This window comes from Dromiciops gliroides, chromosome 6 (genome assembly GCF_019393635.1).
Source record: "Dromiciops gliroides isolate mDroGli1 chromosome 6, mDroGli1.pri, whole genome shotgun sequence".
NCBI lineage: Eukaryota > Metazoa > Chordata > Mammalia > Microbiotheria > Microbiotheriidae > Dromiciops > Dromiciops gliroides.
The window spans coordinates 268,720,336-268,745,667 of NC_057866.1; the positions used below are offsets into that span (position 1 = coordinate 268,720,336).

The 25,332-nt window shown below is 41.6% G+C and overlaps 1 protein-coding gene across 2 annotated transcripts in view; it reads left to right on the top strand.

Annotated features, from left to right (window-relative positions):
• Window positions 1-1,163: 1,163 nt before the first annotated feature.
• Window positions 1,164-25,332, top strand: part of ANKRD50 (ankyrin repeat domain 50) — a 66,823-nt gene continuing 42,654 nt past the window's right edge. For both annotated transcript variants that reach the window (XM_043971355.1, XM_043971356.1), the window contains exons 1-2: window positions 1,164-1,285; window positions 1,666-2,756. In XM_043971355.1, coding sequence (XP_043827290.1) covers window positions 2,245-2,756 — 512 coding nt within the window. In that variant the 5' untranslated portion in view covers window positions 1,164-1,285; window positions 1,666-2,244. The remainder of the gene's footprint in view (window positions 1,286-1,665; window positions 2,757-25,332) is intronic.

Sequence of the window (25,332 nt, forward strand, 5' to 3'; positions counted from 1 at the left end):
AACATATGTTATATGTTATATTATACATTACAGTATTATACACAGAAATCTTGTCACACCATGCCTGCTGCATATCTGGTGCTTAATAAATACTTGGTGATTGATGAGGTAACAGCCTTGAAAGCTTGCCCAAGGTCACACAGGGTGAGCAGAGCTGGGATTCTGACCCAACCTCTCTGACCTTAGTCTTTAGAACATCTTGGGGATTGGGGAAGGCGGGCGGTCTGGAGAGGCTCTGGAGGGGCGCTGGGGGGAGCCACGGTTGGGGGGAATCTAGAGAGACACTGGGGGGAGCCACTGTTGGAGGGGTTTGGAAGGGTCCTGGGGCATCTTTCCTGGGAGCAGCTGGGGGGCTCTCTCCTCCCCTTCCCCAGCCCTTCCTAGGCCAATGGAACAAAGAGGGGCCTGCGGGCCACGGCCCAGAGTAAAGCCTCCGAGCTCCAGAGGAGCGGTTGGGGGGGCCGCCCCAACTGGGTGGGGGCAGACTAGACAGGGGAAGGTGGGAAGCCCAGAAGGGGAGGGGCTGGAAAAGGGTCTGGGTGGAAGAAAGGATCCTCGGGGCGGGAGGGGCTAGCTGAGGGCGGGGCTCCCAGAAAGGGGGCGGGGTTTGGAGCGAGAGGGGAGGGGAAAGCAGAGTGGGCGTAGGGGGCGGGACTCCGGAGAAGGGGAGAGGGGTGGGGCTTGGGGGGCATGGGAGGAGCCCAGGGGAAGGAGGCGGCGACGACAAGGTGGGATTCGACGGGGGTCGCAGAGAGGGTAGGAGAGGCGGGGCCGGGCTGCGCACCCGGAGGGGGAGGTTGCAGAGAGGTGGGGGGAGGAGGAGGAGGAAGAGGAGAAGGGCTCCGCTTCGGCGGAGACGGGAGAAGGGGAGGGGCGCGAGGGGAGTTGAGGAGACCCGGTGGGCCGGGCCCGGCTCTCTCGGAGGGGGGAGGCCTGGCTGAGGAGAGGCGCGGAGGGGCGGGGCGGGGGCGGGGCCCGTCCGCGTGGGACGCGCGGGGGGCGGGGCCTGGCGCGGCGGCGCGCGGGGGCGGGGCCGGGCTCGCGCTCCGGGGTGGCCGGAGGCTGGCAGTCGGAGCCCGGGCGGCGGCGGCGGGACGAGGGCGAGCCGGGCCGGCGGAGCCGGGGCAGGCGCGCGCTGCGCTCGGGGGCCGGGCGGGTTGGGACGCGGGCAGAGGCATGGTGGTGGTGGCGGCGGCGGCGGCGGCGGCGGCCGGGAGCTCGGAAGAGGGGCGGCGGCAAGGAGGCCGCGGTGTCCGGGCGTGCGCCGACTGAAGCGGCGGCGGAGGTAACCGCGGGCGGAGGCCTCCCTCTCCTCCCTCCCCGCGGGCCTGCCTGGGCCGGGCCCGGACCCCCCCCCTCCGCGCGCCCCGCTTTGTCTCCTCCGGCCAGAGCCGGGCGGGGGCCCCGCGCCCCGGAGTCCTGGTCCGGAGCCTGCCAACTCCACAAAGACGGCCGCGGGCCGGGCACCCGGCTGGGCAGCCGGGCAGGCCTCCCGCCCGCCCGCCGGGGCCCGGCTCCCAACTTCGGACGGAGCGGCGGCCGCCGGTGCTCCCGGAGCCGGTGCCGGGGGCCCCCCGACCCCCGCGGAGCCCCGACCCGGGCCGGCCCCTTCGTCCCGGCTCCCTCCGGGCTGACGCTTGTTGTCGTCTCTTTGTTTTCTTCCAGGCTCTCGTGGAAGATGTGAACTCTGCAGACCCGGGACCCCCGCGCGCACGTTCCGGGAGAATCCTCTGCCCCTGCCCGAGCAGGGCCGCCCTCGGAACCAGCCTCCTGGCACCGCCCCGGCCCGAGGGGGCGCGTCCCGACGCGTCCGGCGCCCAGCACGACCCTGCCGGCCCGGGAAGCCGGTCCCGATGCGCTCCCCGGGCGCGGGACCGACCCTGCTAGTCAAGAGGCAGCGCGTAGCCCCCGAAGGCCCGGGCCGCCCCCTCTGGTTGTTCCAGACGTAGGGTCCCAGCTCGGCCCCAGTCGCGATAAATGGCAGATGTAGCCATGGAGTTGGGTGACTTAGGCGGCCACCCGACGAGTCCTCCGGAGCGCCGGGACCGGCGCCGCGATTAAGCCGATCTGTGATCTGCCCCTCCAGACAAAGGGCAAACTAAAGGAAGCCCCCGCCAGGGGCTCGCGGGCTGCCCGGCTAGCAGCCACCCCGCTTTGAACTTCCTCGGCCAGGTGTGGGACCCAGAGGGTTGGCAGGGCGGCCTTCATGTGCCCTCCGTGCTGAAGGAGGCCGGGCAGGCTGCTATGGCCAGCCCTTGGGAAGAAGAGCGAGCCTGCAAAATGGCTCAGACCAGTCTGCTGCAGGGGAAGCCCTTTTACTGTAGAGAGTGGGTTTTCCACAAGCTTCAGCATTGCCTCCAGGAGAAGAAGAACTGTTGTAACAGTGCTGCCAACAACCCATCCCTCGGGAATCCCGGGAATAATGCTGCTGGCGTCTCGGGGAAAGGAGCAGCCTGGGGGGTGTTGTTGGTAGGGGGGCCCGGCAGCGGAAAGACGGCCCTCTGCACCGAGCTCTTGTGGCCAAGTTCACCTGCAAGTGTGCAGAGAGGTTTACACCGGCAAGCCCTGGCCTTTCACTTCTGCAAAGCCCAGGACTCGGACACCCTGTGCGTCGGAGGCTTTGTTCGAGGTCTGGTGGCCCAGATCTGCCACAGTGGACTGATCCAAGGCTATGAGGACAAGCTGAGGGATCCAGCCGTCCAAAGCCTCTTACAGCCTGGGGAATGCGAGAGGAACCCAGCGGAGGCGTTTAAAAGGTAATGCTAAAGGTGGTGGACAGATTTTTCAGGCTTTTCATTCAGAAAAGACAAGTGTGCCTTTGCCTAAGTACGAGAAGGTAACTGATGATGAACGCTATTTTAGTTGATGCCTGTTATTTTAAAAAAGTAATTAAGATGATGAATGAAACTTAAGCTTTCTGTCTTCACTTGTCAAAACAGCGTATTGGCGACGAAGTGCACAGTGGACTTCATTTTAGTTGTAGTTGATTTAATATAAGATCCTGAAGCCAAAGAGAAACTTAAGAAAGGGAATTGTTTGGATTTATGATTTTTCCTGACAACCTTTGCTTAGAAAGGGCAGGGTTCTGCTGTGGAGAAGAAAGCGGCTGGATGGAAATGGGTTTTCTGGGAGAGTAAATTTATCGTTTGTGTTTTAACAGTCATCCTTTTAAGGAATTGATTTCTCTTTAATGAGAATGTTGACTGTTCAGAGTCTGAAGGGTATTTGTGTATTTGGAGTTCTTCGCCAGTGCTTAAATGGTAAAGTAAGACATTTGAAGTGTTTGCTCATTTTATTTTCCAGCTGGTGTAAGTGAAGGGGCATTTGGGATTGCCTTGTAGTGAAAGCAAAGACAACTTTTGATCTGACTGTAGTTGAATCCCAAATAGTGAAAGTTGACATTGTACTTTGCCTAGTTAAACTGATCAAACAAGCAAGTTTCTTTTCAGGTGTTTAAAAGCAACTTCAGATATGTAGCAAAAGGAAAATAAAAACCCACCTAAAGAAGTCTGCTCTCCCCGTTTTTACTTAACTGAGGAGGAGAAAATGCCTCTTTTGGTTGGTTTAACTTGAGATTGGTTTTATTTGCTTCCATTGTTAATTCAGCAAGGAAACATTTATTCATCATCTGTTCTGTGGAGATACAAAGACAAAACCTCCCAAACCCAGTCCTTGCCTTCAAGGAGCTTACTTTTTATATATGTAGATAGATAGATATAGTATAGGGACTGAGTTTCTGTGATGTAAGGAAACTCCTACTATACTCAGACACGTTGGCATCTTCTTTGCAGCTTAGAATCTTAACCAAACTCTACCTAAGGATCTTGACAGGCTGCATAGTGACTGAATTTTAAAATGTAATTTTATCTCTACTTGACTGTATTTTTATTTATTGTCTTAAACATCTCCCAAGTACAGATTCTTCTGGTTTGGGCCATCTGGGGGAGCGTTGAGACCGGCATGTTTGCCACTTTGTGCTTGGAGGACTGAGAGATTGGGCAGTTGGCCCAGGGTCACATAGGTCACCAGGTTGCCCTGGCTCTAAGGCCGGCTCTCTCTCTCTCTCTCTCCACTGTAGGTAAATGCCGTGGTGGGGTGACAGCATGGTGTCAGCATAGCCTTCCTGGAAAAGAGATAGCACCTGATTTTGCCAAGTCTTCCTTTCTTGATAAAACAAGGATTCTATGAAGTATGAGTGAATGAATGGAAAAGCATTTTTTAGTACTTCTCTAATGCCATTTCTACTGTTAAAATGCTGTTAGTGTGTGATGTTTGTTGAAGCATTTGATAGTGTCAAGACCTTTGGTGGTCAGATCCTTCCTTTCTGCCTCTCCAATAGCTGTGGCTGCAGCCCCTGCAGGGGCAGGGGACCAGCTGCATCTCCCAGGGGGATGGCTGTCAGAATCCAGCTGGGAGCATTGCTGTTCCCAAGGCCTGGGGTTCAGAGCTGTCCCCTCAGAGTCTGAGGAGATATGGTGGTGTTACTGGTGGTGGTCTGACTCGCCTGGCACATGCTGCCTCCTGACTCTCCCCCAGGTGGCCATGCTGCTTCAGCACTGCTGGCCTTGCCCACCCTGGGAGTGGCCATTGGCTGGCCGTTGGTGAAGATGGCTGGCCCATTCTTCACAGGAGTTACCCAGAAGACTGGGAAAGCTGCCCTGGAAGCAAGGCTGGGGACCTGGGGTCAGCCCCTCCCAGGGCACTTATTGGTAGCAGTTTTCAGCTGTTGGTGGTGGGGATGAGGCAGGTGAGTCATTTCTACCCTAGATGATGGCTGTGGCTGGCTGGGCTGGAAGGTGGTTTGGGGGTCACAGCTCTTTACCCAAGGCTTTTTTGTTCAGGGTCTTGATGGCAGCAATGGTGGCGATGTTGAGTGAGAGAGGGGACAACATTCCAGGCATAGGGGGATAACTTTTGGAAAGTTATGCAAATGAGACACAATACAGCCCATAAGCAGCTGAAGATAGGGCATTGTGAAGGAGCTTAGGTAATAAGGAGCTTCGATAATGAGTTTAGAAAGATTGGCTTAATCGAGATTGTGAAGGGATTAAATGTCAAATGGTATTTTGTATTTTATCGTAAGAAAGCAATTGGACAGTAGGGAGCCAGTGGAGCTTCTTGAGCAGGAGAGTGACAGGGCAGTGCTTTGGGAATAAGATTTGGCAGCTGTGTGGAGAATAGATTAAAAAGACTTCAAGCAATAGTCCAGGGGAGAGGTGATAGAGACTCTGAACTAGGTTTTTTGTCTTATGAATAGAGAAAAGGTGATAAATGCAAGATCTATTGAGCATTTAGCATTTAAATATTTGCTTGTTAACTAGAATTGATTAGAGTTAGTGACTGAGCCTTTGGGAGCCTGGTTGACTGGAAAGAAGGTGGTACCTTCAGCAGAAACAGATAGGAAGAAGATGAGGGTTGTGGGTTCAAAGATGAGATCTCTTTGGACATTTGTTGCATTTGAATTGCCTACAGTCCAGCTAGTGGGAGATGTCAAAGAACAGTTGCTGATGTGACACTGGAATTCAGCAGAGAGGCTGAGATGTTTAGATCCAGAAGTTGACAAAAGTTGAAACCATGAAAGCTGGTAACTCCCCAAGAAAGTGTGTAGAGAGACCGGAGGAAAGGGCCTAGGACAGTCTTGGGATATATCTGCACATGTCCTGGGGGTGAATAATGATCTGGCAAAGGGACCAACAAGGCAGGTAAGAGGAAAACTCCTTCAAGGGAGGTGAGAAGGTCTGCCTGGTGGGAGGCCCTTGGATTTGTCAGCTCAGAGTCCATTGGTCATTTTGTAGAGAGCAGTTAGGGAGCAATGAGGTCGGAAGCCAGATTACAAGTGAATGAGGGAAGAGGAAGCATTGAGGCAAGCCACCTTTTTCTAGATTAGCTATAAAAGGGGGGAAAGCTCTACAGGATAATAACCTACTCAAGTGAAGGGTTTTGTTTAAGGAGGGAATATCTGCACATATTTGTCACTGGTAGGGAAGGAGCCATAGCTAAGCAAAGATTGAACATTAGAGAGCAAGAGGAATGTTAGACACTATTGGCTCTTTACCAGTGTGGGCTGCTGGACAGAGTGGGCTTCCTCACATGTCCTAGAAATCATCTTCTACTAATACTACTAATGCTGGTTATTGTCACTGTCATCTTTATTTCTCTAAGAGGACCGTGACATCAGGTCATGACTTGCTGTGAATTGGAAATTGCATTTAAGTGAGGGAGGGCTGTGCGAGTTCAGCCTCACTCACTTCTCCAGAGCCATCTAGGTCCAGTGGCAAGAAATACATCAGGATGACTGGAGATGGCCTTAGTTGGCAGTTGGGGTTAAGTGATTTACCCAGGGTCACACAGCTAGTAAGTGTGTGCCTGAGGTGATATTTGAACTCAGGTCCTCCTAACTTCAGGGCCACCTAGCTGCCCCACTAGTAATGGTAAGGAGAACAATAGGCATTTATAACAATGCTTTAAGTTGTGCAAAAGGCTTTAGAAATACTGCATTTGATCCTCACAGCAGTCCTGTGGGGTGACTTCTAATTTGTTCCTTCCCCTCAACCCGCTCTTTATTTTAGATTAGCAAACCAGGCTATTGAACACAGTTAGCAAGCTTAGGATACAGGTTTTCAAAGCCAGCTCTCCATGCTCCAAATCCAGCATTCTTCTTACTACCCCAAGAAAATTAAGGTTTTGAAAAAGGCTGTATGAACTTTTTCTCATTGCTCTGCATTTTTGTCATCAGTACATAAACTATACAAGGAAATATCTTCTTATATATGCATATACATGTTTGTGTAACCTTTGAAGCTATAGTATACATATTGCTAGGGAGAGGAGTATGTGTACTATAAAAGTGTAGGGAATAGTGTACTGATAGTTCATGGGTGAGAAGGACCCCCAGGTAAGAAAGGAAGGGGGAAGGGATTCTGGAGAGCTCTGGAGAAGGGACTAGGCTAGTTTATGATGGAGTTGTCTTGGAAATAGTAGAGAACTTGTCTTCTGGAATGAAAAATTTATGAGATGACTAAGGTTTACTAGGGTTTAGTTGAAGTTGGGTTGTGGGCCATTCATTGGGATAGTATAAAGAGGGTGTGTGTGTGTGTGTGTGTGTGTGTGTGTGTGTGTGTGTGTGTGTGTGTGTGTGTGACAGACAGACAGACAGACAGACAGATACTGAGGGACACAGAGGAAGAGGAGAGAGACACAGACACTTCTAGGTGCCCTTCTAAGTGCAAGTATATATAAGTACCTGCATAGAGGCAGTTTGGTGTAGTATAGGACTTCTTAAACTTTTTCCCCTCTGTGACCCCGCCCCCCCTTTTTTTCTTTCCCTAGGCAATGAGGGTTAAGTGACTTGCCCAGGGTCACCCAGCTAGTAAGTGTCAAGTGTTTTTGAGGCCGGATTTGAACTCAGGTCCTCCTGAATCCAGGGCTGGTGCTTTATCCACTGTGCCACCTAGCTGCCCCCTGGATTAATTTTGTTACTCAGAATAACTGAGGAAGTTAATGTACTCTGCTCTATTGGATTTGTGACCCCTTTTTGACTGTGAAATTTTTAGGTGACCCTGGGTATATAGGTATATAAAATAGCTATACATAACCTTTTACTGTTGCCAATATTTTCATGACCCCCCCCATGTTCAGTTACTCGACCCCATATGGGGTTTTGACCCATAGTTTAAGAAGGTAGGGTGTGATGGATAGAGTGCTGTGCTGGAATTGGAGTCAGAAAGACCTGTATCTAAACCCTACCTCAGACACATCCTACCTGTAAGTCATTAACCTCTTCTAGTGTCAATTTCTTCATTGGTAAAACTTACCTCACAGGGTTGTTATGAAGTTCACATGAGATAACACGTGTAAAGTACTCTGCAAACCTTAAAGCAACTTTATAAACATTAGCTATTGTTTAAATCAATTTAATATGATATTATGGCCCTAAATTTGCAAGATTTGAAACTTGTTATTTTAGGCTTTTCATCTGAAGAGCAGAATAATAAAAGTCCAGGTGAAATTGCTGGCATTACTTGACCAATAGCCAAACTCAAGGTTAAAATTGTAATCTGGTTCTAAAAATAGTGAAGAAAATCTATAAAGGAAAGCATAAGCCAGAAATAAAGAGTTTAATTTTGATTTAAAAAACAATTTGAATAAGATATTGACATGGCCAACTGTTCCCTGTTCAGTATTCTCTAAAATTAAAATTTAATTTTTCAAGTGAGTTATTTTTTGTGTGAACTATTTTTGAAGTTTCCTTTGTCTTTGAACTTCCTCTGAAGCTATTGAAGTAACTAAGTTTATGTCATTGGAATCTGGTCTGGCAAGTAGTAAGCACTTAATGCTTATTGACTGATTGAATCTAAAGACAGTCTAGGAAAAACATAAGGAACTTAGTGCAGTTATACAAATATTCAGTTCCTTTTGGTTATGTTTTCTTAGTGTTGATTTCTTGGGTTTCAAAGCATCTGTAACATCATCGTACAGATATTTTGATCACTAATGCCTACTTAATCATTTATTGAGATTGCCATTCAGAGGTTCTATTTTGTATTTTTTTCTATATGATTTGTAGTTGCTAGCTACTGTCAGAAATTAAGATGAATATTATTTATTGCGTGTGAAATTAGTATCGGTGCTGCATCCTGGTTGACAGAGGGAGCTAATCACTTCAGAGTCTCTTTCTTCACTTTTCTAGTCAGAGAAAGCCTAGTTTTTGTTCCTGGACAACTTTGGTTTTCTACCACTAATGTGGTAGAAATGTTAATGAATCACAAGATCAACCTAGAACCCTACCATTGTTTCTCATTTAATCAAATTAATATTAAAATAGGACATGAATTAAAGGGATTTTATTTTCTCTTGTGTGTACTACAAAGAGTTAACCGATTCTATGTTTATATAATTTGATGTCATCTTGCATCTATGTCCCCAGTTTAGATTTTGGTTTGTGGTTTTGCTTATATTGGTATTTCTTCTTCCATTATTCTTGCAAAGTGTTAATAATTTTCTCTCCCCCAAGTATTACACTTTATTAGGATCATAGAGCCAGAACTGAGCGGGACCTTGGAGATCATCTGGTCCAGACCCCAAGATTTTACATATAAGGAAACTAGGGACCCCAGAAGTGGCAAGACTTACTCAAGGTCACACAGGTCAAGTGTCACAGCCAGTATCTGACCCCACTACTGCCAATGCTGGATCCAGGGATATTTCCATCATACCACACCTGAAAGCAGCCTAATAATGCCAGTTAAAAGTGATAGTGAATCTTGAATCTGTGTATCCAGCATTTGTCTCCCTGTTGTGTCCAGGATCAAATAGAAACTTTTCTCTCGGTATTCAGAGCTCTTTATCACTTGTCCACAATCTACCTTTCCAGCCTTAGTGTACATGATACCCTTTTTCATACTCTATAGTCCAGCTATACCCACTTTATTCTTTTACTCACAAGATGCAAGGGAATCATAGTCTTTGACCCAGTAAGTCCATTGTTGGGCATATACTTTTAAAGTGTTATCAACAAGAAAAAAATGTTAAATATTTATCACAGGATTTTTTCAAGTTGTAAAAAGCCACAAAAAACCCCACAAAAATCTGGAAACGACCTAAATAACTAGCAGTAGAGGAGTATATTAAGTAAATCGTGATGCTTTAATTTAATTAAATATAATACAATTAGTATGGACAAATACTAGAAATATAATGAAATTTGGAAGTAAGCTTATGAAATAATGCAAGGTAAAATACCTACTAAAATCATAAAAGTTTAGGTGACTTGCACATAGAGCTAGTAGCCATCAAAAGCAGGATTCACATTGATTCCAAGTTTGTTGCTATTTGTACCACAACACATGGAACAATTAACCATGTTGCTCAAAATATCCTCCACTAATCTGTGAAACTCATTTATAACTCTATATAAACTTTGAAGTTCTTTATATTTTGTGGTCAGCACTTCTACTTATTCTCCATAAATTTGCCTTCATTACACTTTAAGAGATTTTACCTAGTTCTGGCATAGGAAGATTTCTGGATAAGCGATTGTTCCTTCCGGATAGTTTTATAGAATAGCATTGTGTTTTTTGTTGAATTTTTTTGGCCACATATTTAATTGTCTTTTAAGTTTTAGTTTTTTCAAAGAATATGTTTATATATTATTGGTATTGATATCTTTTTTTGAATGTTAACCCCTCCTTTTGAATATATTTTCCTATCTTCCCCACAGCAGACTATCACTGTAAGAGAGAAATAAGAAAGAGCACTGCGGTAAAGCCAACTAGCTTATCCACAATAGCTGATATTGTATGGATTATTCCATACCTGGAGGTCTCCACCTATGGAGGGAAGGGAAAGAATCCATTTTGTCCCCAACCCTCCAGAACCAAGCAGTGGTTGCTACAGTTGCAGAGTGTTCAGTTTTGGTTTTTTGTTCTCTCCATTTACATGGCCATAGTCATTGTGTGTATTGTTTTACTGGTTTTGCTAATTTCACTTTGCATCAAGTCCTATAAATATAACCATGTGTTTCTTAAAGCACAGTAATATTCCAGTATTCATATACCACATAGGCATTCCTCAGTCAGTGGGTACCTCTTTTTCTCTGTTAGCTCCTTGCTAACACAAAAAGTGTTGCTGTGAATATTTTGACACATAAGGACTTTTTTGTCATTGATCTCCTTGAAGTATATGCCCAATATAGGTCAGACGCAGGGTCTGGCAACAGTTTTAATATATTTTGAACATAAATCCCATTCATTTCTGTAATATTTGGACAGATTCATAGCTCTTCCAATAGTGTATTATTGTTCCAGTCTTCCCATAACTTCTCCAACATGTACTATTTCCATCTTTTGTCATCTTTGACAATTTTCTCAGTGTGAGGTGGAATATCAGAACATCATAGTTTTGATTTACATTTATCTTATTATTGATTTGGATCAGTCTTTTATATGATTATTAATACTTTGTAGTTATTCTTTGGTATATTTAATACCAAGATTTTTTATCCCAAAAAACAATTTCCTTTTTTTATTCTGGCTGCATTGATTATGCAAAAAAGCTTTTCAACTATCTGTTTTATCCCTTGTGATCCCATATCTCTTTCATATGGTTATATTTTTTTTCTTATATGGGTAAAAGAAAATTTTTAGTTGTGAAAGGATCTAATCTAATTAACTTTTTGGGGGGCAGAGGTAGAAAGGATTGAAGGAAAAGGTTTGTTTTGTGGTATGACTTTTTATATTCATTTTTTTAACCTATCCGGAAGTAGGAAGCATGTTTCATTATTAGTCCTCTGGAATCTTGGTTGATCTTAATGCTGATAATGATAGTATGATAGTTATTCCATCATATTTCTATGCCACAACTTGTTCAGCTAGTCCTTAATTTGGGGGCACTCCCTCAGATTCCCGTCCTTTACCACCTCAAGAAGAGCTACACCCTTAAGAGTTTGTTTTGCTTAGGACCAATCCAGACCTTAATCTGCACTTTTAATATCTACCTTTCTTTTTACCTATTGAGTGAAATGTATGTCTGTCCCTAAGTGTGTGTATGCATGTGTGTGTTCTTTGATTTGACCAGTTTAGATGAGAGGGAGGTTCAAGTGTCAGTCTCTTCCCCAATCTCATCCTTCTTGATTCTATAGATATCAATTTGTGCACCCTGATTTTGAGAATTTCCCTTTAACCTTTTCTCTCACCCCAACCTGGTGTATCCCGATTCGCCCCTCCCCCTTTCTGTTCTTAAGATGAAAATATAACAGAAACACTCCCTGGCCTTGTCTTAATGGATACCCTCTGTGAACCCTGATGTGATAGGGTTTGGGGGACACATGTATCATATTTGTACAAAAACAGTTTATCCTTGTTTGGTCTTGTATTATTGTCCATTATTGTTTACCTTTTTATGTTTCCCTTTACTCTTGTATTTGAACCTCAAAGTTTTCTCTGAAGCTCTGTTCTTTTCATCAGGATGTTTGAAAGTAGTCCTCTATTTCATTAAAAGTTCATTTTTCCCTTGCAGGATTATCCTCAGTTTTGCTGGCTAAGTTATTTTTGGCTGTAGGCGAAGAATATGTCCTTTGCCTTCTAGAATATCTTATTCCAGGTTTTTTGCTCCGTTATAGTGGTGAGTGCTAAATCATATTTGATCATGACTAGCTTTCTTTCTGTCTGTTTGCAGTATTTTTTTGTCTAATTAATACCATGGATTTTTGGCTGTGATGTTCTTTGGCATTTTTATTTAGAGTGTCTTTTAGGAGGTGATTGGTAGATTCTTTTTCTACATTGCTTCTGGTTTTAAGAGATCTGGGAATTTTCTTTAAGATATCTTGAAATATGATGTCTTTTTTTGTTGCTGTTATAGTGTTCAGATGGTCTTAAACATTTAAATATTTTTCTCCTTGAACAGTTGCCAGGTCAGTTTTTTGTTGTTATTATTATTTGCTATGAGATACTTTACATTTCTTCATTTTTTTCAGACTTTTGACTTTATTTTATTATTTCATGTTGCTTATAGAGTCATTGGCTTCTTTTTGGTTCATTCTGATTTTCAGGGAGTTTGTTGCTTGGGCAAGGTTTTGTACCTATTGCGACAATTCCTTTCTAATTCTTTCCTTTTTTGGGGGGAGGGGAGGAGCAGGACATTATTTTAAACTGTTATTTGTTTCTTACATCACTATAGTATCCCCTCCCATTCCTCCTCCCAGAGAGCCATCTCATATAACAGTATATTTTGGAGAGGAAAAAAGAAGTAAAAAAAGTCAGCGTAGTCAATCTGTTTATTGAGAAAGTCTGTGTAACGATTGGAATAATGCCACCTGCTGGATACTTACTGTAGAAGAGTTCTGCCCATGAAGGGAAGGTCTTTGAGGGCAAGACCAGGAGTCTTTTCTTCAGGATTCAGGAAGTGACGCGGACTAGTGGGAGGAGGAAGGAAGAGACTGGCGCTCAGTCTCGGCCTCTTTCCTCTGGACTCTGGCGGAGAAGGGAGCTAGAAATGTGCTCTCCCTTTAATAGATAGGAATCTAGGCCTTTTTCTCTCTCTTTACCAAATTCTTATTCTCCTTAATAAATGCTTAAAAGTCTAACTCTTGCTAAAGCTTGTAATTTATTGGCGACCACTCATTAGATATTTTAGACAGTTTAGCTAGAATTTTAGCCCTTAACATCTGACAATGTGTATAACATGTAATGCCTGTGGACCTTTCACCTCCAGGAAGGGGTAGGGTGGGGATGTCTTCTCATATCTCTTCATTTAAATGCCACTTAATCTTTATAATCTTGTCACATTTATCTTTGATTTTTTTGACATCATGCTTTCCATTGACATTGTTGTAGTCACCATGTATGTTGTTTTCTGGCTCTGTTGTTGTCTGTCTGCATCAGCTCATAGAGATCTTTCCAGGCTTCTAGGTATTCATCGCACACATCATTTCTTATGGCACAGTAATATCCCCTTATGTTCACATACCACAGTTTGTTTAGCCATTCCCCAATTGATGAATATCTACTTAGTTTCCAATTGTTAGCTCTCACAAAAAGTGCTTCTGTAAATAGTTTGATTTCTTTGGGGACTTTTTTCTAGTGGTTTCCTTAGGGCATAAGCCCAGGTAGAGTCTTCAATTCAAAGGATGTGGACATTTCATTTACTTTATTTGTATAATTCCAAATTTCCTTCCAAAATTATTTTACCATTTCACAGTTTTGCCAGCAGTGTATAATGTACCTATCTTTTCACTATTCCTCCAACATTGACTGTTTCCCTTTGTTTTCATTTTTACCAATTTGCAGGGAGTAAGTAAGGTGAATCCACTAGGTTCTTTAGATTTGCATTTCTCATATTAGTGATTTGGAATATTTCTTTTAATGTGGTTTGAATACTTGTAGTTCTTCTTTTGAGAACTGCTGTTCATAGCCTTTGACCATTTATCTATTGGAGAATGACTAATAGTCATATATGTTTGTTAGTTGTTTTTATATCTTGCATGCAAACTCTTAGCAGAGAAATTTGATAAAAGGATTTTTTCCCCATTCAACCATTTACCTTCTTATTTTAGGTGCATTAATATTGTCTGTGCAGAGCCTTTCAGTTTAAGTTTACTTTTTCTTATGTTCCTTCAGTTACTTAAATCTTTTTTTAAGGTGACTCTGTTCACTCTTCCAGGATTTCTTCCTTACTTTGGTTCCCTTCTTCTGATTTGATATTCCCCTTTCCTCTCCTCCCCTCTGGTAGTGTTACTGGAACAGGGAGGAGAGTAGTGTTTAATAAGACTGGACATGGGGCAGGTTGGGATGGATCTTTGGGGTGTGTGTATGAGCGGAATGAGTATTTGTGTGGCTGAATTGCACTTGAGATGACCCCTGGACAACTCTTTGACATTATTATCAACATTGGTGATGGGGGATGAGAACTTAAAATTATGAGAGCTTTTAAGTCTCTGAGGGAGGGAGTGTAGAGAGAAGAAAAAAGGGTGTCCAGGACAGAGCCTTGAGGTACACTCACATCTACAGTTAGGAGTTGGGACAAAGGTGATAATAGTTCAGAAAGGAACCTGAAAAGGCATGGGCAGACCGGAGAACTGCAAGAGTCTCAGTATTACAGAAACCCAGAACAGGGAAATAGGCAGTGTCAAGTGCTTTTGAGAGATCACAGCAGATTAGGATTGAGAAAAGCTATGAGATTTGTGATGATCACTGGCAATTTTAGAGAGAGTAGTTACAATGGAGTGAACTGATTTGTTAATGGTGAAAGGAGCCATATTTAGAGAAAGATTATTGGGGTAAATTTTAAGAAACCTATTTTCTACTTTATTCTCTAGTATTGATTCTTGTCATTTATTTCCTTGTAGTGTGGTTATTTGGACATAGGAGACATGATTCTGATACTCACTATTTCTATGGAAATGGACCGTTCTATATATGTACGTGTAAATATATTTATATTTCATATATATATATATATATATATGTAAACATTTTTCTTTATTTTACATCGGGATGGTGCTACCTACTTAAAGTAATTTTTGTAATAACGGGAGAATTTCTTGATCTTAATGTTTAAGAAGGGAAATATTAGGCTGGTATCTCTCACTTTTACATTCAGACCAGACTTAATATGGTGATGGTTATTAATTTATTAAGCATCTTATTAACTTTTTAAGCATGATGAATATGGTTTTAATCCAGATCATTTGTAGTGACCATAGGTCTGTTTCCTCTTGGAACTTTCTTCCCCCACCCCCCCCCCCCAAAAAAAATCGAAGAAGCTAAAAATAGAATGAATCTGGAAAATGTAGTATGATGTTGCCCATGGTTGTGATTTCTTTTAGGACAGCTTCCCACCTTGCATTATTCTATTATGCACAAGTTGTATACTTATGATTGCTTTCTGCAATTGCTTTTACTTGAACATTTTTATAAGCAAAATTACCTTTTTATTGCTGCTGATCAGAGTCTTCAGTCACTTAACTGTTCTCACTTCTTTTAGCCAGTTCCTTACTTCTGGCTACAAAAGGCTTACTTTCCCCTCCACTCCACCTCATGGTTATCTTCATTGTGACTATTATCAGGACTCTCAAATCTAGAATCGTCCTGCCCTTTTGCTAATTTTTTCCCATAGTTTTAGAGTCTTCAGTTGTAAGGACCTTAGAAATTATGTAGGCCAGCCTTCTCATTTTATGCTTTTTTGATCCTTTTCTTTGCTTTGCTAGCTACTCTTCCTACTTCCATGCACCATGAGAAATTCAATAATCGCTAATAATAATAATGAAAACTATCATTTACATAGCACCTACTATGTGCCAGGCAGTGTTAAGCATTATAAATATCTCATCCAGTCCTCATAACCCTGGGAGGTAAGTGGTATTATTATCCTCATTTGATAGTTGAGGAAACCGAAGCAAACAGAGGCTAAGTAATTTGCCCAGAGTCACACGACTACCAAGTGTCATGGCCTGATTTAAACTCAGGTTTTCTTGACTCCAGGCCCAGTGCTCTTTCCACTGTGCTCTAACACCTTCACCCTTATGCCGTCTTTTGTAGGACATAATTTTTTGAGACATATTTGAATAATAAAAAAGAGAACAGTAAAGTAATATGAGTGCTGTGTGAGGGAGAAATTATTTTTGCTAAATTATTTTTCTCTTTACTTTTCTGACCATTGAGTTCAGTTTATCAGGTGGTTGGCCCTGTTAGGGGTAAAGAGAAGTACCCTGCCATGCTAGCCCTCAGGGACCATATGTTTTGGTGAGGAATATTAGACATGTGGTACTTAATAATGAACTCTAGTATAAGAATGTATAAAAGTAAGTGGCATATAGGTAATATTTTTTTCAAGTGCTATAAAATTTTGAGGAAATACAGAAATTGCTTAATGCCTCATAGAGGTGGTACCATCCATCTAGGGTCAACCTGGTTCTTGAATGAATGAATGAATGGATGGATAGATGAAAAAGAATATTAAGTTGTCCTGTACTCTAAGAACTGGGAATATAAAAATGAAACAACCAGTGCCCTTATAAATCGTACACTTTAATGGGGGAATATAACGCCTATTATAGTATTGTATTGTGGTCAGGACAGGGAGTTTTCTTGCAGGGAAACATAGGGATGGTAAATGAGTCAATAGCAAAATAAATCGATGCACTTTTTCCAGAAGAAATCGTACTATTGTTATTATAAAGCCTTGGGAAGCAGGAACTTTTGTCTTTGTATCTCCATTGTGCAGCATAGCTGGGGCATACAATAAGCACTTAATAAATACCTCTGGACTGATTGATTCTCAGTATTTGATTGATTGTTAATTGATTGATAGTGATTAACTTGGGTGGATAGCTGTGGTTTTCAGTTCTGATTCTACCTTCTACTTGTAACGATTGGAATGATGCCACCTGCTGGAGACTTACTGAAGAAAAGCTCCACCATGAGGAGAAGGCCAAGCCATGCGGTCAAGGTCCTTGGTGTCAGGAAGCGACGTTCGCTCATGGGTACTGTCTATCAAGGCTACCAGCCACTCAACTTGAGGAGCCTCCCATTTCTGGGAGGGGACATGAAGGAGGAAGCAGAGGCTGGTGGGACTGGGCTTCCTCTTTGGCTTCGAGACACTGGCATGGTGGCAGGGAACTTCAGAAGTGGGAGATTAGGAAGGCTAGGATTGCCTGGTTATAAGAAGTCTCTTCTCAATCTTTCTTTTACTGTCTTTCAATAAACCCTTAAAAAAATTCTAAACTCGTTTATCAGTGATTTTAGTCAGTTTCCCCCCCAAACTGGGAGGAAACAGATTAGAACCCACATTTAGAATTTTAAATTATACATACTTATAAGCCCATTCAGCTCTACTAGGATGTGAGGTTCAATCAAACAAACTTGAGTTTATTTTAAAATGGAAAATTTGTTTTTATTGGTGATGTCCCCTTGCTCTTTTTAAAGTATTTTAAAATAATGCTTTCTGTGCTGGCACAACAAAATAAGGTAACATAGTAACGTCACTTGTTTTTGTCATTGTTCTTATATTATCAGGACAGTAATAGAGGCTGGTTTAATTTGGAAGGACAGAGGAGGATAGAAGGCCATCTCCTTTGTTTGTTAGGTACCTCTTAGTCATAAATGCTTTAGTGAATCTGTGATCTTGTTGGTTTACAAGTTTCCTTCCACAGTGCAAATCACAACTTGTCCTTTTCTACTCATCATATTCTCCCAGAAAATTTGATACAGGAGGTCTACCCAGTGTGTCAGAGGCCTTCCTTGATTGCTCTTGACATCTTGAGGATACTGTCACACTCTAGCTGTCCACCTGCCATCCCTCCCTCTTGCCTTCTGACCAGCCATCTTCTTTTCCTGTCATAAAATTCCTTGATAACATCCTGTCCTCCTGTCCTTCAGTGTTCCTTGTGTTAGAAATGAAGCTAACAGCTCAAGTGTGTAACGATTGGAATGATGCCACCTGCTGGAGACTTACTGTAGGAAAGCTCCAACATGAGGAGAGGGCCTCTGAGGGCAGGACCATGTGTCTTTTCTTTGGTGTCAGGAAGTGATGTTTGCTTGTGGGAGGAAGAAGGGGGAGGCTGGGGCTCTGACTCATGCTCTTTCGTGTGGACTCTGGCGGAGAGCGGAGCTAGGAATGCTCTCTCCCTTTAATAGATAGAGGAATCTAGGCCTTTCTCTGTATCAAATTCTTATTCTCCTTAACAAATGCTTAAAAGTCTAACTCTTGCTAAAGCTTTTAATTTATTGGCGACCACTCATTAGATATTTTAGACAGACTAGCTAGAATTTTAGCCCCTTACAAGTGTTAGCAGCTCAGGTGTTGCTAGCAGCTTGCAGCTCAAGGAATCTAAGCAGGCAGCAGTCGGTGGGTGAAGGCTTTATGCATCTTCACAAAGATGGGCACTCTTCTGAATGTGCCAGAGAGTGTACTGAAGTTATTGATTTATACCCACCAAGGGTCCCTCTCTATCAATCACATTACAATTCCTATTTACATACAGCATTACAGAAACAATCAATCACAGCATGTAGTACCAACCTCCTATATATGGTAATTGTATCAGATTGTAGCAGTCGACCAATCAGATTGCAACACTAGGCCTTAACCTTATTGTGGGCAAGAATATCCATTCCTCACTAGAACAGTGTTGTGTGAACATATATAAACATATATAACTTGTCAAGAAACAAAACTTAAGTAGGGGTTTGAACGTCAGGGTGATGTGGGAATCACCTCAGGCACCTCAAGGTGAACTTCTAGCTTAGCTCGGCTCCCACAGAGTGCAGGCCCCATTCCAGTCCCAGGGACCTTGGCTCCACAGAACCTTGTGTGCCCGGCGGCCCCCTTCTGGGAAATTCAGACAACAAAGGTGTGGGGCTTGAAACTAGACTCACTCTCTGTATTTAGGGCTTCGAGAAGAGTCCAAATATGGTCTTTTCTCTCATTAGTGAAGGTATTTGTAGGGGCCAAAGAAGCTTTTATAAGCCATATTTAACAATGGATCACATCTTTACCAAGTCACATAAACTGAAAGCTATAGAGAATATAAAATGTCATTGTCCTTATTGTTTGTCGATTATGAAAAATTTTTTGTTTTCTTTCAATTATATATAAAGATAGTTTTCAGCTTTCATTTTTGTAAGATTTTGTGTTCCAAATTTTTCTTTCTCCTTCCCTTCCCGCCAACCTCCTGAAGCCAGCAAGCAATCTGATATAAGTTTTGTATTACAATCATGTTAAACATTTCCACATTAGTCATGTTCCGAGAGAAGAATCAGAACAAAAGGAAAAAAAACACAAAGAAGAAACAAAATACAACAGCAAAAGTGAAAATAGTATGCTTCAGTCTGCATTCAGACTCCAAAGTTCTTTTTCTGAATGTGGAGAGCATTTTCCATCATCAGACTTTTCGAATTGTCTTGGAGCATTGTATTGCTGAGAAGAGTTAAGTCTATCACAGTTGATCATCACACAGTGTTGTTACAGTGTACAGTGTTCTCTTGGTTCTGCTCATTTCACTCAGCATCAATTCATGTAGGTCTTACCAGGTTTTTCTGAAATCTGCCTGCTTATCATTTCTTTTTTTGTGGGGTGATCAGTGTTAAGTGACTTGCCCCAGTTTACACAGCTAGTAAGTTTCAAGTGTCTGAGGTCAGATTTGAACTCAGGTCCTCCTGAATCCAGGGCCGGTGCTTTATCCACTGTGCCACCTTGAAGCCCCCCTGCTCATCATTTCTTACACAGCACAATAGTATTCCATTACATTCTTATACCACAACTTGTTCAGCCATTCCCCAATTGATGGGCATCCCCTCAATTTCCAGTTCTTTGCCACCACAAAAAGAGCTGCTATAAATATTTTTGTACATGTAGGTCCTCTTCCCTTTTTTATGATCTCTTTGGAATATAGACCCAGTAGTGGTATTGCTGGGTCAAAGGATTATGGAAAACTATTTGATGTGGTAGAACAAAGTGCTGCTGTATAAGTCTTTTTTACAGTAAGGCATCAAACTATTTTAAATACATATTTCATGGGCTATCATCTTATATACAAGTAAAATGTATTAGTCATTTCTCTCAAGAAAGATATTTAAGTCTATGTACATTTGTGTGTGTAAATGTAAGTTATCTTTAAATGGAAGTGATAGGTGTTATGGCATATGAATTGTCACTTATTATTAATTTCCTTTTGTTTTTTTTTCTGAATGGTATATTTAAGCCTGTGAATGCACTTGATTTATATATATATACATATATATATATAATTTTACCTGTTTCACATATTTTCATGAAATGAAAAGTTAGCTTTTATTATGTAGTTCTTAATTTATAGCCTCTAGTTATTTTTATTAGTTACTAGTATTTATCTAGTTAGTAGTTATTAGAATTTTGGTATTTGTTTTTTACCAGTATGGCATTTAACAGCTATACTTATACCCTTGCTCATTTGCTTTAATCAATAAGTTTTTTTATATCTCTATATATGTACATATTTTCACACATGTATATGCATACCACCTTGTGGAATAATGGGCTTTTTGTGATTTTTTTACCCCATCTTTTCTTCTTTACCCTCAAAATCACTCTGTATGTATATGTATGTTTTGTTTTGTTTTGTTTTTTTGCAAGGCAGTGGGGGTTAAGTGACTTGCCCAGGGTCACACAGCTTGTGTCAAGTGTCCAAGGCCGGATTTGAACTCAGGTTCTCCTGAATCCAGGGCTGGTGCTTTATACACTGTGCCACCTAGCTGCCCCATGTATATGTAAAGGAAGAGAGTAGGTTGTAAAAGATAAAAGAGATACTTTTGGTTATATGGAATTGGAAAACAATTGGGGCAGCTAGGTGGTGCAGTGGACGGAGCACTGGCCCTGGAGTCAGGAGTACCCAAGTTCAAATCCGGCCTCAGACACTTAACACTTACTAGCTGTGTGACCCTGGGCAAGTCACTTAACCCCAATTGCCTCAGTAAAAAAAAAAAAAAAAAAGGAAAAAGGAAAAAATTGCACAAGCAAACTCATTAAATCCAGGATAAGAAGGGATAAAGAAATGACCTTTAGGAGTCAGAAGAACCTGGGTTCAAGTTCTACACAAACTGACTGTATGGTCCTGGGAACAACAATTAACCCCTCAGTTCCCAGAATGCTTTCTGACAATATACTAGGGGCTGAAGGTACAGATCGGCATCAACATTAGTAGAGGAAGTGGCTTACCAAGGACTGAAAACACTATTGAGATCCCAGGTCTGTTTTTTTAAAAAATCGTCTTATCCCTTATTAGATTTCAATGTCCTTGAGGGCAAACTTTTGTGTCTCCAGCACATTGCCTAGCAGATAGTTGGTGTTTGATAAGTGCTTCTTGAATTGTGTGGAATTGAATCGAATGTTGAAATATATGGGGATCTCTGTGAAGGAAAGAGTGAGGAAAGACCTGTGGACCTAGTCAGGAAAGGCCAAGGTCACATCCTGCCTCTGGCTACTAGTTTTGTGGTTGTGGACAAGTCATGTCACCTCTTACCTCATTTTCTCATTTGTAACACGGTAAAAATGATATGTGTAGAATGTATTTCACAGGATTGTCATGAGGTCCAGATGGCCTAATGTATATGTAATGTGTTTGGCTAACTGTACAGTGCCAACCGAATACAAAGTACCAATGCTGCACTTAATAATTTTTGTTATTTCATAACCTTTTGTTTTTGATCCATACATTTCCCAATATTTTTAAATGAGTTGACTTCTAATCCGGAAAAAAAGATACTGTCAGGCTAGGATTATGGGTTGGATCCGATAAGATGAAATTTAATAGAGGTAAATGTGCTTGAGTCAAAAGAAATCAAGGTCACAGATACAAGAAGGGGAGGTCTGGGTAGGCAGCACTTTTTCTGAAAAAAGATTTGGGAATTTTATTGAACTGCAAGTGTAATGTGAGTAAACAGCTCAGTAAACTCTTTAACAGGTTATCCTTAGGCAGTCACTGGGGGGGGGGGCAGTGTTACTGGAGAGTCTGGGAGAGGGACTGAGGAAGGGCCTTCTCTTCCATTAATCTCCTTTTTCATCTGAAACTTGACATTGTACATGTATGGAGTCATACCTTTAGATTAGACTTGCTTCTTTCTCTTAGGTCCTGGGAGGATCGATATTTACAACTCATTTACACTGAAGTTTGGTAACCTAATAATAGTGCTTTTTTAGGGGGTAGTAGATGTGGGGTTAGAGTGAAGAAGAATGAATGGGGCTCCCTGAAAGGGAGGACGAAATGGATTCTAGGCCTGGAGTGGAACAGATCTCAGAGATCATCTTGTACAGCTCCCTCATTGTACAGGTGAAGAAACTCAGGCCCACTTTGATTAAATATAATGCCCAACAGCATCAGGCAGGTAAGTAAGAAGTAGAGCTAGGATTTGAATGCAGCAGCATTACTCCAGATCCAATCTTCCCATGCCACACATTGCCATGCCTTTCAAGGAAAGGAGAGCTGGCTTGGCTAGTTCACACTTTTGTCGAGGCCTTGCCTCATTTTTAATGCCAGTTGGAATCATTGAAATTTTCCAAGTGAGTTAAGTGGGTTATATTTGGCCAGAGACTAACATTTGTGGATATTTCTTGTATTTTGCATTATTAATGAAGAGGTAATTTCTTTTTGGAAGTTTTTGCTTATTCTTTGCTTCCCTACTTTTCACACCTCAAAATATGACCTACCTTTTAAAAAAAGATGCTTGTTTGGATGTTTCAGGTACGATTAAAAGATTGACAGGTAAGATTCATTCAGTTATCAATTCTTCAATTTCAAGTACAATTTGATATTGTTTAGAATTAACCTTTTGCCAAAGTTTAAAAAAATAGTTAATTTTGCCATTAAATTTGACAGATACTGGAGAAAGTGTAGGTTCCTAAAGCCAAAGTAAATCATCTGGACCTGGAAAATTGTAGTGTAGAGTAGAATATAAATAAATCAGTTGATCAAATATCAAAATATGGAACTTAATTGAACACTGTTAAGTGAGCAGATAGTTCTTGCCAAGACTTATGAACTCTTGATGGCTCAGGGCAACAATGGTTAACCAAAATATTATAGTGGAACACATGGGAACAATCTTTGCATATTCAATAGGGTATAACTACCATCTCTTAGGAAATACTCAGCAGATCCTTTGTGGACCACCTTGGTGATTATTAGTGAACTGGACCTGGGGACTAAAATGACTAACTCTTTAAAATAGCTAGCCAAAATAGTTATGTAGTGAAATTTCAGAAAATACAGGCGGCTAATTTTCCAAATCCTGCACTGAGGCAAGTCTTTTTTTTTGGGGGGGGGGCAGGGCAATGAGGGTTAAGTGACTTTCCCAGGGTCACACAGCTAGTTAAGTGTCAAGTGTCTGAGGCCAGATTTAATTTAGGTACTCCTGAATCCAGGGCCGGTGCTTTATCCACTACACCACCTAGCTGCCCCCGAACTGAGGCAAGTCTAACAGCAATTTGCTTGTTTAGTAGTACTAGCAACTATAAATTTCAGTTATTTTTGTTTGAAAAAACAATGAAAATTTTGTAAATAATAACTTTGTCACTTGTATGAAGAATGATTCTAACTAGTCTTGCCATCTATTTTTGCATTCCTTCACTAATCTAATTTAATCAAATTGCACTAATAATATTCTTGTTTAAAACTGGACACCAAGCCTTCTATGTACTTTTTCCCCCATTTTAATACTAAAACATTGTGTCTTAAGGATAGAATTGGTTCCTGGCATTGGGCATTAGAAGGAGCACTGTATTTGGAGTTAGGGAACTTGGGTTCAAGTTTGTCTTTGCCTCCCCCTAGACAAGTTACTTCACTTTCTGGGTTTCATTTGCAAAATGAAGGGGTAGGATTAAAATAATTTTAAGATTCTTTATAGCTCTGAATCAATAATCCTTAGACAGAACTGAATGGCACATTTCAAATACACGTTGAATTTTAAAAACAAACTTTAATTATGTGCCACAAGCTGATATTAAGGAAACTTTTTTAAGAAAACCTATTTCACATGGCATGATCTACCTGTTTCCCAGACATATTTCAGTAGCAGTGTAGTTTTTGTCTTAGACGAGTAAAGAGAACATTTAAGCATGTTTTTGAGGTAGGAGGAGTTGAAAATAATGATTTGACAGCACTTTGGAGGATGGGGAATTTTTCATATGTTCTGGTTTCAAATACTTGGGCATCTGCGATTTTGACTTAATTTTTCCCCTTTCTTTGGACTCCTAACCCTATCCCAAACCCCCTACCCTATTTCCCCACAACATTTTTTAATGACCCAATTTCCTGCTCCAGTTACCCTCCCAGGTATTTCTTTTGGTGGGGAAAAAGAGTGTGAAGAACAATGATAACTATTTATTGTTTCATTATTTAGAATGAGGTAGTCAGTCTTTGACTTTAAGAGCCAACGATTAGCAGTGTTGCTTGGATCACTGTTCTTGTGTGTCAAGGTACTGTGGCTATCTCATTCTGAATAGAGCCTCTGATGGATTAAAGATTAGAACAGTGTAAAAGAGTTGTGAACTGTCACAACTAGCTTTGAACACTGTCTAATTAGTTTTTCAAAAGCTCATAAGAACATAAATTTAGAGCTAAAAATGACTTCAGGGATCACCTAGTTGAACCTTCTCTTTTTTCAAATGAGGAACCTGAGGCTCATAGAGGTTAAATGATTTGGCATTCAGTTCATAAGTGGTGCAATGCTTCAGGGACCTCACCTAGCAACCTTTTAATGCTGCTTTAGTTTCTGTATTGTGTGGGAAAGGTGGCAAACTAGGTAACCGCAGGGATGTTCAGTGTCTGGTTTTTGTTAGTTGAGCCAGTAGTATATACTGACAACTAACTTTGACAAACTTATTTTGTTGGTTTGTAATTACACTAGTTTGCAAGAAACTTATTTTTTCATGAACTAGAATTTAAAATTATTCTTTCCGATTCTTGATACATGAGCCTTTAATCCAATTTTATTAGTCTCTTTAAATATACTAGATATATAAATTAAATGTGAAGGTAAAAGATACAAAAATACTATGAGAAATTAAAACATGTCATTAAGATACAAAATTATGATTATTGTTGTTAAGCTGCCTTTATTCTATGAGTAATGTACCACACTAAAGATTGAAAAGTGGAAGACTTGGCACCTACTGTCTAGAATGACTAGAAGGTGGGGAATTTTTGACTAACAAGCTAATCTGGGGAGATTTTTCACAACCATCTTTATAGTTTCTAACCAGAACAAAAATTTGCATACTCTTAAGGTTTATGGCACTTTGAAAGGGAAATTGACTTCCTAAGCAAGAGGCATTAAGTAAACTTATTATGTTTAAAACAACAAC